Source organism: Megalobrama amblycephala, linkage group LG17, assembly GCF_018812025.1.
Source record: "Megalobrama amblycephala isolate DHTTF-2021 linkage group LG17, ASM1881202v1, whole genome shotgun sequence".
NCBI classification, from domain to species: domain Eukaryota; kingdom Metazoa; phylum Chordata; class Actinopteri; order Cypriniformes; family Xenocyprididae; genus Megalobrama; species Megalobrama amblycephala.
Window position 1 is genome coordinate 6,613,464 of NC_063060.1, and position 14,339 is coordinate 6,627,802.

The following is a 14,339-nucleotide window of genomic DNA, read 5'->3' on the forward strand; positions in this document are numbered from 1 at the left end:
CACAATATTACTGTTTTTACTGTATTTTTAATTAAATAAATGCAATTTTGGTGAGCAGACAAAAAAAATATATTAAAAATCTTACCGATCCCAAACTTGAACGGTAGTATATATATATATATATATATATATATATATATATATATATATATATATATATATATACACACACATGATGAGTTGATTGGGACAATTTCCAAGTCATCTTAAAGTGTAAAGTATATATAAACATTTTGTTTCAGCGTGTTACAGGTTTCTTTTTTAATGTAAAAATGTATTTATGGATTTTTGTGTATTCATGCTGTCTGACTGCTGTTTTTAGTAAAAACATAGTAACAAATTTAATGTATTAAGTGTGGTAAACATAGTAAACTGTTCACAGGCGAAAGTTTAACCCGGAAGCTGGAGAGTTTTCTGCACTCAGCTCTGTCGGCAAGCAACGCGACGCACTCAATCAGTTCAGATAGTTATGCTTCCATAATTATTTTGTTCTATTGTCAGAGACACATAACAAAGTACACGTTAAGTAATATAAAACACGTAATATTAATACATTACAAAACGAACTTAGAAGAAAATGACATTAATATTGAAATCTTTAGAAACGGGAACCCTGACGTCGGCAACCAGTTGACCAATCAGAACTCTCTTATTATACGCGACGCGTGTACGGGAGCGTTCTAGTTGCGTCGCGTCGCAGTGTAGAAGGGTTGTGACGTTCACTGCAGGTTCAAACTCTGGCCGAGCAGGAAGAAGGAGTTGTGATTGTTTTTTTTACAGCTCTATTGACGCCTATAGTTTAATTTTTAAATATTGGGTGAATTAAATAACATCTAAATTTGTCAGAGCGAAAGGATCCGACGCAAAGATGTCTGTTGCCGGACTGAAGAAACAGTTTTATAAAGCGAGTCAGGTGAGTGTTTCCACGTCAACTGGTGCACGAGCATAAACTCACAGACTAGATACAACAATAAACAAATAATATACCGTAAGTTATAAAGAAAGATTTGCGGCGTCTCTTCAACTTGTTTGAATTATTTCATCCGGGGTCGTCTCTGCTGTGGTGAAGTAAAAGTTAAAGTCTGGCTGTGTTTTAAAATCTAGTGAGAACCCTACATAGACAACATACTTGGCGATCACAAGTGCGTTTTGAACACGTCTGGATAGGCAGCTCAATACATTTTGAGACACTTTGTAGTTTATATATTTATATATACATACTTTTTATTTTCTTTTTTAAAGTTTATAATAGATTTTTATATCTAAAATTTAAATCTAATATTTATAGGGAAAACCTTTGTTTTACAGGAAACAGATGTAACCCAGAGAGTGACCTCAAAAGACAAGCGCTTTATGAATAAACCAAGCTCATATAATTTCAAATCACGTCTCTGAAGTTAGATCTATAAATATTTTACTATAAAGTTTTTTTTATAGTGAAGTATACAGATATGACACAATCAAAGTGATAACAGGTTGCTGTTAATGCACTGGGTGTATCATCATGACAAAAACATTGCAACACATTTTTTTGCACCACCTTGTCCTTGATAAACCTGTGGTCAACAGTTTATATGAAACTTGTACGCTGAGTGTTTTAAGCTGGAACCACATGTACTTTACTGACAGAGTACTTTAGCTGATGTGCACTAAGGAGCTGTCTGCAGGTGATGCACACAATATTACCACTAATGTGTGAAGAAAACATTATTCTCTATCGATACTGTACAAAAACATGTCCAGGTCACAGTAAAGAGGAGAAGTATAAGAAGTTCTATTTTGCATAAACAAAATTAAGCCTATTTTTTTAGGACTATTGCAACATTTTGCAATGTGATTCTCATGATGAATGTGCATATTTTACCCTCTAATTCTCTTTACTGTAGTGCAGAAAAATTACCATGATGCACATTTTTCTTTTGAAGCTTTTTTTTTTTTTATATGCAAACAAGTAACACAATAATTATTGTATTACACTTTAAAAATACTGCAATACGATGATTTATACAGTTTGCAGCCATAAATAATAGGCATTATAATAAATGCTGCTATAATGTTTAAATGATATTCAATATTATAATATTATATATCATTATTTCTTTGCATTCCAGTTCCATTATTTCTTTGCCAAAAATTTGCATTGTGTGTAAGTAATACCTCACAGAAAGTTATGACTAAAAATGCATTCGGATCAAATTACCTCACTTATTTTCTATTCAGTGTGAATAATGCTGCTTTATTTCATTGTGTGGTTGGTAAACAACCTTTCTCAGATACTTGTGAATCTTGTGTAGTGGTTTAAGTCCATGCCAGGCAGATAAACAAAGTGATTTTGAATGAGATTCTCAGATGATATATTTGTTTGGCTGGATTAGCTTTTAATCCGTCTTCTACTCCAAAACAGTCATAATGCATTTAATCAGAATGAAGCCTGTTTATGAAACACAGTGCTATTTCAGACAAGTGTTTGTCTAACAAGTTTTTGTCTAACAAGCCAGTCTAGCATTCCTTTACCCTTTTTGCTCACGCAAAACAAGTCTAACATGCACCTACATGTTGCAGAAGAATCATTTGAAAGCATCTTAATGTCAGATGGGAGATCTTGCAGCCACTGAGCCTCATTACAATAAAACCTAAAGCCTGCAGGGTTGAAAATGCAGAACTTCTTGATGTTCGTACGTAGTAAAGAGTAAAGTCATTAGTTAACTTTTTTCCTTATTGGCTTTTGTCAGTCAGAATAACAGAATGCATGTTCCATCTTGATCTTAATGTCATAGTTTAACATAGTCATTGTTCATGTTGAAAAGGATCATAGTGTCTGTTTACATAAAGTATAAATAAAACGGGGCTGAAGTTTGAATTATTTGTGGTAAGCTGAAATTTGGAGAGTCAAAAACATTCAAACTGATTCAACTCATAAATATTCTCACGGTATTTAGATGTTAGTACATTGACAAATTATTTGGTTTGTTGATTTTCTAAGGAGGCAGAGTCTCAAAAGTTGAACAGATATAACTTGACATGTTGTCTTAAAAATAAAACGGAAAGATATGATGCAACAGCTATAGATGACAGTTAAAAAACAGTGCAGACTGAATGTAAGAATGCTGTCCTTTGTTTGCTGACCAACATTGCCTGCTGTCCCGCTGTCAATTATTTATAACTGTTTCCAGCTGTGAAGATGTTATCACATCCTCCGCAGACAGCAAATTTAAAGGGATAGTTCACCCAAAAATGACAAATATCCCAAAATGTACTCACCCTCAAGCCATCCTAGGTGCATATGATTTTCTTCTTTCAGTCAAACACAGTCTGAGTTATATTAATAAATATCCTGGCTCTTACAAGCTTTATAATGGGAGTGAATGGTACCTTATATTTTGAGGCCCTAAAAAGTGCATTCATCCATCATAAATGTAATCCATAAGGCTCCACGGGGTTGATAAAGGCCTTCTGAAGCGAAGCGGTGCAGTTTTGTAAGAAAATTATCCATATTTATAATTTTAAAAACTATAATCACTGGCTTCTGGTAATGGCCTTATATATGAGTCTAGTTCCAGCAGAAGAGTGACCTCTGACCCGATGTAGGATGTAGTAGGGCTGCACGATATATCGCATGAGATTGTCACGCGCATTTCGTAGATCACTGAAAAGCCACGCAATATCGCGTTCATACCGCAGATGAATCGCCTTCGATAATGAACACGATATTGCGTGGCTTTTCAGTGATCTACGGCTCTGTCTATTAAATGCCGCTCCATTTGAAAGCAGGTGATGGCGATTTAGTGGTAATTAGGGAACCGGCTTTACTGATGAAATGCACGTGACAATCTCATGTGATATATCGTGCAGCCCTAGGATGTAGAAGTAGACGCATCTCGTGGTTCAAACAAATACAGCTGGGCAACAAACTCAAGCTCCTCTTCTCTTATATCGAAATCCTCCAACATTTCTCTTTAAAAATGTTCACTTTTGGCTTCTAATTCATGACTGGTGTTTTGTTTTACTCTATTCTCTGCGCTTCCGCGTTCATCGTTACGTCATCCGTCTGTTCAGAAGTCACTCTTCTGCCAGAACTCGCGTATGCGTATTACCGGAAGCCAGTGAGTATAGTTTATAAAGTTATAAATATGTATATTTTTCTTACAAACATGCATCGCTTTGCTTCAGAAGGCCTTTATTAACCCCGTTTCCCATTATAAAGCTCGGATTTATTTTTTAACATAACACCGATTGTGTTTGACTGAAAGAAGAAAGTTAAATACACCTATGACTTGAGGGTGAGTAAATCATGGAATTCTTGGTGAACTAATCCTTTAAATTTGTGGATTAAATAATGAATCTCAGGAGTAAAAATGAGGCATTTTGGTGTTGTGAAATAGAGATCCCTGCTTTGATGTCACCTGTTAGCCTTGGAAAAATCCAGCTATGTATTCGTGCAAAAGATTTATAAGAGGTGTGTGAAGAATTCAGTGTTTTAATTTAGCTGTCAGACTGGATTCTTGTACACAGCAAGTATAGTACCTGCCCGCCAAATAGAACAGGTGTTTTCTTTCAGACTTTTCCCTCCCTCCCCTTTCTTTCTTTATCACCTGCTCTTTTTTTGTTCTAGGTGGCATTTACTTGTACAGCTTGACGAGAAGTGTTTATTTAAAACTGAAGCGTATTTCCATGTGGGCTAAGTTGTGTATTTCATATTGTAATGTGTAAAGCTGATGCTTTTGTTCCTGTATGCTAGAAAAAAAAGTTGTCAGATTTGCCTTAGGGTAGAGATAACTATGCAAACTATATGACTTCCCTTTCATATGAAAGCGTGCAGCATTATAAAAATGTTTTTAATCCTAAACCATACAGTGGCTTGAATGTTGGCGTGTAAATTTATTTATTTATTTTCTAAATGATCAGTATCAATCTGTTAAAGATGATATTAGGAGCAGAGGGTTGTTTTTTCCTCTTTAGATTTTGATCTAAACCTCTCTGCTTAAATGCTTGAAGTTAGTTTTCCTGACAAATATAAATTGTGCCTATGTATGATTTTCTTTACAGAAGTATTTCAATTTCACTTTTAATTATATGGATTAGTTGCACCAGATAGTGAAAGATAATCAGCAGCAATATTATCATATATATGTTGATACCATTGGTTATCATATCAGGTATCAGCCATTACAAAAAAGTAATTATTGTAGTTCATCAGGATTGGTCAAAAATTTCAGTATTTGTGCATAACTATGAAATCATATTGATAATGTGCATCACAAAATCACCTCAGTTTTGATTGCTTTACATGAATACAAGCACTTTAAGATTAGATTAATTTGAGATGGAGTGTTTTGTGCAACTGTATTTTATTCATATCATATTCTAGAAAAGTGATCTGTGATCAGTGTCTATGTCCACACCTCCATCTGAATCATAATAGGACACTAGCAGCTCAGAGCTATACAATAGAGCCACTGTATGAAGGGCTGTCAATAAAACATGCATGCACACGTGTTACATCTCTCTGAAGACTGGGTGTGTGTTTTACAAACATTTGTCTGTATGAGATTCAAAGAGCCGTGAAAATCTGTAGTGGCATTCACCCTATAGGGAGAGAAGTTTTGAATGTTTTACTGTGATATTTCTTCACTAATTAACTCCCAACTTTTAGTCTTAGCTGTTGACTTGTTTCCAAAGCTATCTGTTAAAATTAGCTCTCACAAACACTACTTTGTTGTTTTTGCAGTTCAAGCACGACCAATTCTGTTTTATAATTTGACATGGAAATCCTGGTTCTTTAAAACAATTAATGGCTAGTCAAGAACTAAACAGTAACAATAATTCACAATAATGATGATGACTAAAAGCTGGAATACTCGATTTGTCATTTTGTGTAAAGCAAAACACTAGGCATCATACACTTGCCAACTTTGTAAATGGTTACAGAGAAAAACTTGGCAACATAGACTAAACGACTGAGGATCACACACTATTACACTTTCAAGTCAACAAAACAAACTCCCTCAGAAACATGACAAATGAAAACAATATGTGTTCTAAAATCGGCTCAGAATATCAAATATGTTTGATCTCCTTTGAGTGAATAGAATTATTGGATGCATCTCAGTCAGATCACTAGTTCAGTAGTCAGGGCACTGATCAGGGAGTCGGCCATTTTGAGGGCTGTCTCAATCGCGAAATCCTTCTAGTGCACTGAAACGTTTGCTCCCTAAAAACTCCCACAATGCACTGTGAAAACCAGTGCACCGATGCTCACTATAGGTGCATCCCATTTGTATGCCAAAAGTGCACTTTAAATACCCGGATGAGGCAATTAATCAAAAAATCACCACTGGTTCCCAAACTTTTTAGAGTGGAGTACCCCCTGAAGCATTTAACATCCTTCTGCATACCCCCTTTCTTCCACAAAATCCTCGTTTCCACCGAAATTACCCGGAACTATTTGTCCCAGGAAAATTTTTTCCCCCCAGAATTTTTTTTTTGTTGTACTGCATTTCCATCGTGGTCTAAAGTACTGGTGATGTAGGACTTTGTGCGACCTTCCAGTTCCCACTGGATTTTGTGCTCCATATATAAGCTTAACTCCATCGGTCGTGTTTTTTAAACTCCATTGTTGATTCCAATAGCAAACAACTCTTACTGCGTGCTCTGCAACAGACTTTTAAAAAAAAAGTTTGGTTGAAATAAAATGCTGCATGGAGTCAACCGATCAAAATGCTGCGTGAACTCATCCAATCAGCTTGTTCAGCACCCAAGACCCACCTCCAAAAGTTCCTGAACTTTGAAAAAGTACTACCTCGTGAACGGGGACTTTTTGAGGGGGGCATTTTTACCCAGAGCTTTATTTAAAGGTGCCATTGAAAGTTTTTTTACAAGATGTAATATAAGTCTAAGGTGTCCCCTGAATGTGTCTGTGAAGTTTCAGCTCAAAATACCCCTAGATATTTTTTTATTAATTTTTTTAACTGCCTATTTTAGGGCATAATTAGAAATGCGCCAATTCATGCTGCGGCCCCTTTAAATGCTCATGCTCTCCGCCCCTGGAGCTCGCGCTTGCTTGTATTTATTTGGATGTTTACATTCGAATCTGAGTGAGTTTGAGGTTTTGCTCTGTGGCTAACGTTAACATTGCACACTGTTGGAGAGATTTATAAAGAATGAAGTTATGTTTATGAATTATACAGACTGCAAGTGTTTAAAAATGAAAATAGCGACGGCTCTTGGTAACTTGGTAACAATGGTAACTTTAACCACATTTAACAGTACATTAGCAACATGCTAACGAAACATTTAGAAAGACAATTTACAAATATCACTAAAAATATCATGATATCATGGATCATGTCAGTTATTATTGCTCCATCTGCCATTTTTCACTGTTGTTCTTACTTGCTTACCTAGTCTGATGATTCAGCTGTGCACATCCAGACGTTCTGCCCTTGTCTAATGGCTTGATCATGGGCTGGCATATGCAAATATTGACTGTTATGGAACAGTCGGTGTTATGTTGAGATTTGCCTTGTTATTTAAATATGCCAATATAAATTCAATTTTTAATTCTAGGGCACCTTTAAACCCTAGGTCCTGTGACAGAAACACACAGAGTACCACCCAAGTCCCTAGTTCTTTGAAAAAGTTCCTGCGGTGGAAATGGGGCTTTAGACAGCAGCCACACCTTTTCCATTATGGGAAAATATTTGCCCCCAGGTGCATTTTTCACCTTTATAAAGGCAACGATCTATAACCCTAATAAATGTATGTCACATGTTGTCAAATTCTGAGAATTCTATTCATTTAATTATTGATATAATAAATAAAGCAATAAATTAAACTAAATAATTTCAATCAAATGAAATCAGTCCACAAAAGCCATTTTTGCAGTGGCACAAGCTGCATCTAGATGTATTTACACACTGTTTAATGCTGCTCAGAGGTGGTATGAATGCAATTTAAATGGCATAAATAATGTTATGAGAGGATGTTTTAAATAAAAAATGTTCAATAGAGAAATATTGAATAATGATTAAAACTAAGGGTGTATAACGGTTCTCTGTAAAAAAAAAAAAAAAAAAAACGACCGTCTAGGGTTGTAACGATATACTGGTATGATATATCACGGTATGAACACGTACGGTTATCATATCGTGTACATTTGCTTACTTACGGCGCGGCGCTCTTATTGTTTTTTCAGTGTTTGCCGTCTCGTTATCAGAGGACATGAACACAAACATATCCACGGTTGCTCTGAGATAGCGCTTAATGAGCATTTCATCATTTTATTTGAGAAAAACCATTGTCAAATACACTGAAACTCAAAGCTCTTCACTATATCCCGTCAAAATAAAAGACCGTTTTTTAACTCGAAGAAATTGACAAATTTATTATGATTGTTAAATAGAATGTACTTCTCAAAATAATTATAAAAAAAGTTAATTTCATTTCCATCATTTTTGATAATATTTGTATTAAAAAAATAAAAGACAGAAGAATTAAGTCAAAGCAGAATTTCTGAATTTTAATTATTAATAAAAGTTGTTCAATTTCTAATCCATAATAATTTATTAAATGTATTTGATTGTTTTTGTTTATTGAAATCTGAATAGAGAAAACAAACATTTTAATTAATTTATTGGTCATTTTAATTGATGGTATAAATAAAAATTTATTGTTTAATACCGTATACCGTGATACCATGAAACCGTGATATTTACCCAGACGTTTATCATACCGTGGAAATCTCATACCGTTACAACCCTAGACCCGTCCTGTTCTCCACCCACGGTTCGGCACGCACTTGCACCGCGGTTCATCTCAAATCTGACGACTGCAAAATCTGTCAACTCTGACTGCCCAAAATCTGCAGACTGGCTCTGACTGGATCACACTACGATTTTGGCCACGATTTGGCTGTGTGAGACAAATTTGGTAAATACTGAAAGATTCCTCGGATCCTAGGCCAAAATCTTAAGGCTTTGATTGTTAGTTTGACATATTCACAGACAGCTGATTATTGACCATTGCAATCAAATTCTACCTCTAACAAAATTCTGTCAGTTAGAAGATTTGATACTCAGTCCTGCCGTGTGGCTTCTCTTATGACAACCATCAAATCAAAAACCAATAGGAGCGCAGAACCTGATGACACAGTTAGTGAGTGTTTGTTGTTAAACCTTAACTTGCTACGAACATATTTTTTTTTCTAGTTTTTAGTTTCATTTCATTTCAAATGCAGCTCACCGTGTGATGATGATGTAAATGTAAAACCACAAACCTCTTGCGTGCGTCAGATTTAACACATCTTGACTACAATTTGACATTAATGACAACTTAGATACTACAGTGTGAAATGGCATGTTCGTACAGTCTGACAACTTAGCAACAGTTGTAAAGGACCATTATAAATCGTACAGTGTGCACCCAGCTTTATCATCGTGACATATCTAGACTGAAAAACATGCACAGAAGTAGTGTATTCCAGCCTTAAGACACTTTTAGGGTAATTATTATTGGCTTGGATTATGCCACCCAGGCTGTGCTGTTTGGATTTGTTTGAATATTTTCCTTTTGGTATGATTTCAGTACACAAAACGCTTCCTGTTCACTGGAATACAATACTCCATACATACTTTCTGTGTTTGTGTTTGGAGAGAGTTCAGCTCATAAAGGGGGAGTGCTTGTTTGTGAAACTGAGTTTAAGTGTTTCTGCCACATACAGGAAGTATCATTGATGAACAACAGGAATAGCTCAGATGGGGAACTCCACAGGGGCCCTTAGAGACCATTCCTGAGTGAATTTCTTTCCTTCGCTGTTCTTATTTCTTTTCTCTCATCTTCACACATGTTTTATTAGTAGTGTTTACTAAGGCTGAGGAGAAGTATGCTATTATGTCTCTAAGTGATTGGACCTTTGATTTTCTCCTGGTGGTGAATAAAACTGAGCCACTTGTGGGTAGACTCTTTTCATGTTAATAATAAACAACCACTCAGAAACAACCACTTACAACACCCTAGAAAAATGCCACTCATATTTTCTGTGTAAAATGATTTCAGAGATTTGTTTTTAAAAAATAATTAATATTTACAATTTTTTTGAGATTTTACTTATTTTAATTAGATGGATATATAGTATAGTGCAGAGCGATGAGAAATTAATCGGAAAAGAGTGGGAATGAAATTGGGAAATGCTGCACAGACTCAAACCTGTAACGCCCACATGAGCACCAAAGCACAGGAACATGAGCTTTAATTTTATACTTTGTGACAAAGTAAGATTTTTACAGCACAAAGTCAGTTCTTATGTGAACACACTCACAAAAGGAACAATTTAATATCTGTTTGAAGTTCCTTGCATGCCAAACATCATTGCTCTTTCTCGCTCATTCTTTAATGCGAACTGAATGTGCAGCACGTATTTAGATGTAAGCCTGAGGCTTCAAAGTAAGAGATAAGAGCTGATCTCTTTTCCTGGACATTTGCAAACCAATGAATGTTTTTTTCTATTTGAATACTTTATCATGCAATCTCACAAATATGTTTTGTTGCACATGCATGTTTTCTGAAGGATAATATTCTATTAGTCCAACACTAAAACAAAGTTTTATTAAAAATGCTAAATGTTTCTGTAAAAGTTAGGGTTAGGGGATAGAAAATATCATTGGTTTAGGTAAAAACAAAGAAAAAAAGAACATCAGCCAGGTTGAAAATCCTTGTACCGATGCGTTTCAGATGGTGAGTGAGAAGGTGGGAGGAGCAGAAGGAACCAAACTGGATGAGGACTTCAAAGACTTGGAGAGGGTAACACATTTTTAACATTTCATACTGTGATGCCATTGTTCAAGTTCTCTTAATTATGATCAAGACTTCCTTCTTCCTACTTATTGAAAGTAATAAATTCAGCAATACAATTGGCCAGAAACATCCTCTACACAAATAAGCAGGAGCAATTTGCTGGCCAACAAAACTTCTCAGGCCTCATGTATAAAATGTTCAGTAGATTTGATCTTAAAAGTGTGCATATGCACAAAAGCTATAGATTTCACGTACGCACAAAAGTTTTCAGATGTATAAAATCATGTGTATGCAATAGGGGTGTAATGGAACATTTATTCATCCAAAACCATCGTGGTTTGGTGCAACCAGTCAGACAATGAATACAGTCAGTCACAGACGATCCACACTCCAATCCAGAAGGGGACGTGGGCTGCAATGCAACGCTATTTGCTAACCGCCACAACAGAAAAAAATGCAGATGAAGAACAGACGATTTATGCATATATATATATATTTACGTGAAATCTCTAAACCAGTGTTTCAACTGTGAAAAGACATCATTAAAACAGCTTGAGAATAATATCTCACTTAGCATTACATTTACCTCATGCAAGTCATTTAGTGTCCACAGCATGTTAGTTCACAAGAGAAATGAACTCTAAAGAGGAGCATTTCACTAAATATATGCAGTTGTACCTGTTAGTAATGTTTTAATTTAATATGTTTAAATAAATTCGTCATGAAAGCAAGTTCTGACAGTAACTGTGTAAATGTTTATATTTAAAAAAATTAGGGCTGTCTAAATAACACGTTAATTTCGATTAATTAATCTGAGAAAAAATAACACGTTAAAAAAAATAACGCAGATTAATCCATTCCGTATTGACCTTTGAACCCGGAGCCGCTCTAGCCACCATTCGACTGTAAAATGAAGGAGGGAGACGACTGCTGCGCTGACGGACAAGAACGAGCAGAGCTCCTCCCTCGTGCGCGCAAGCTCTCTTCAAAGTAAGCACCGTCTTTGCACTCTCTCTACCTCACACATAATAATCTAAATCAACTGACACAATGCTAAAAGTTCGTAAGACCGAATCCATGTTTCACGAGGCGGATTTCAGAGAATGTTTTTCCTGAATAACCGCTGGGTGTGAATAGTGCTCAAAAGAACGTCACCTCATCGTCACTGACAGGCGCCCTTGCACGTGCAGCTGACATAAACCACACTTTCAGTAAACAAAAAGAAAATCCTATGCAGTGGTGAAGTGTTTTCTGTGTTGACAAATCTTTTGCGATGTCCTAACGACAGTCGCGATTCGCATGAAAGGCGACAACGTTCGCTCATGTCCGATTCGGACCTAATGACTCATTTGAACGGATTAATTTTAATGAATCATGACAACAACTGATCTGTCCACACGGTCTATAATGAATCATTTACTCGAACAACTCTGAAATGAGAACATAAGCGTGCTTACCCCATTTAGCAAGAGTGGTTAGTAAAATTAGCCTTAATAATCCACAATATTTTCAGGTTATTTAAATGACAATGTGTAGTTAGTAAATTAGGCCTACCTATAAAATCAGTTTAGACTGGAGTGAGGTGAAACCAGAACAAAGCAAGTTGTTGTTAGCTAGGTGCATTCAATTGTATATGGTAGAAAATTATATTATTAGTTAATATAACTTCTAAATGCTACTTTTTAATACTTTTCAGGTTTAGCAAAAAAGCATCTTCTCTTACAAAGCTATAAAATCACTTTTTTTTTTTTCCTTTTTTTTTTTTTTTGCAAAGAGGGCAAGATAGAATTACAGTGAGAGTGACGGGTACTTTATTGTCAGTATCGGGCTCGCAGATCACGTGGGTAGGGCACTTTTTACTGTTTGTGTGGATGACAATGTCTGTCACCAACAAAGACCATTTTTGACCCAGGAAAAACCCTGCATTGATTCATTTGAATTGAAATATTTAATACTTTCACAGCAAAAATTATGTATGTGATTAATTTAGATTAATTAATCACAGAGTATGTAATTAATTAGATTATAATTTTTAATCGATTGACAGCCCTAAAAAAAATTAATTACGCAAAATTCCCTTTATAAAACCCAGTCAGCGGAAGATTATGCGTACGTGCATCTCCACCCCGTCTCTTTGAAATAACCATGGAGCTTATTATGCCTAGTTTTACTATGCATATTCCCATCCACGTGATACAAGAAATTAGGAAAATGTGAGATATGGACTATAAATGCTATTTGTTTATCAGAATTATAATATCAGAGTCAAGTGCACGTCATGAATCATTGTTCTCGAAAAAATATTTTCTCTTCTGCAATTTAGTTTAAAGAGGAATTATCATGCGCCTAGTACTCCTCGCTGTCATTAAAACATTAGAATGTCACACGCCACAGGAAAAGTGTTCAAAAGCAGAGCATCCACTACAAATATTTATCTAAATTCATATACTTTTTTTTTAAGTGCTTAATTCCTTTAAAGAGAGAGTTCACCTCAAACTTCAAATTTTGTTATCATTTACTCACCCTCAAGTTGTTCCAAACCTGAATTTCTTTCTTTTGCTGAAGCCAAAAGAAGATATTTTAAAGAATGTCGGTAACCAAACATTTGATGGACCCCATTGACTTCCATAGTATTTTTTTCCATACTGTGGAAGTCAACTGTTTATATGAAATATCTTCTTTTGTGTAAATATTTTGTATAAAAAAGAAAGAAAAAATTTGGATATCAAAATGAAAACAGTTTAAAATCATTCTGTTTATTTTATTTCTTTGCTCACTCCGGTAAAAGAGTGCGTACACGTGGTCTTTTTATTTTTATAAATTCGGATATGTGTGTGGAAAATTGCAACATTTATACATCAGGCCCGTGAACTGTGTTAGCAAATAATTGTGTAGAATATAAACTATGTCTACTTCCTGTATATGAGAAACAAACACAGAGGTTTTGTAATTCTCAGTTTATTTAACGGTGGCTTTCAAATATATTGTTAAATTCCAATGATTACCCATTTTAGCTTTAGAAATCACAAGTTTTTGGTTAAATGTTGACAATACTGGTTTTAATAGTGCTTGGCATTAGACTGAAAAGAAAAAGTGGTTAATACCCTTTCCGCCCACAGGAATTACGTCAGTAATGCATAATCAAAAGATCTTCCACTAAGAGAAGTTGCCCCACCTCAAAATGACAAATTTAAAGCTCATAGCTCACATTTTTTCAGAGGAATTCATGTAAGAGCTTTAACACAAATGCAAGCCTCACATTTTTGCTTTTAAACACATAATTTGCATTTTCTTTTTCTGTGGTAAACCACAGTAGACCACAAAAGCAGTCTGTCAAGCTCACATTTTAAAGAACACGGAATATTCATTTAACTTACCTTATCAGTCTACTTCCTGAATGGCTGTTGTTTTAGTAGGTGTGACCACTGCTGATTGTTTCAGGTCCATCTCGCTTGTTTGTCTGTGAGAGCAGTAAATGAGTGTTTAATGAGCCATCTCTGTTGACCGTGTGATGTAAAGACATACACCTGTTCTCTGACGTTTATGCT

General features: G+C 35.4%; 1 protein-coding gene across 2 annotated transcripts in view; it reads left to right on the plus strand.

Moving 5' to 3' along the window:
* Window positions 1-678: 678 nt before the first annotated feature.
* sh3gl1a (SH3-domain GRB2-like 1a) overlaps window positions 679-14,339 on the plus strand; it is a 30,376-nt gene continuing 16,715 nt past the window's right edge. The window contains exons 1-2 of one of the 2 annotated variants that reach the window (XM_048163355.1): window positions 679-913; window positions 10,729-10,797. In XM_048163355.1, coding sequence (XP_048019312.1) covers window positions 869-913; window positions 10,729-10,797 — 114 coding nt within the window. In that variant the 5' untranslated portion in view covers window positions 679-868. The remainder of the gene's footprint in view (window positions 914-10,728; window positions 10,798-14,339) is intronic. The other variant, XM_048163354.1, reaches the window with a different exon arrangement.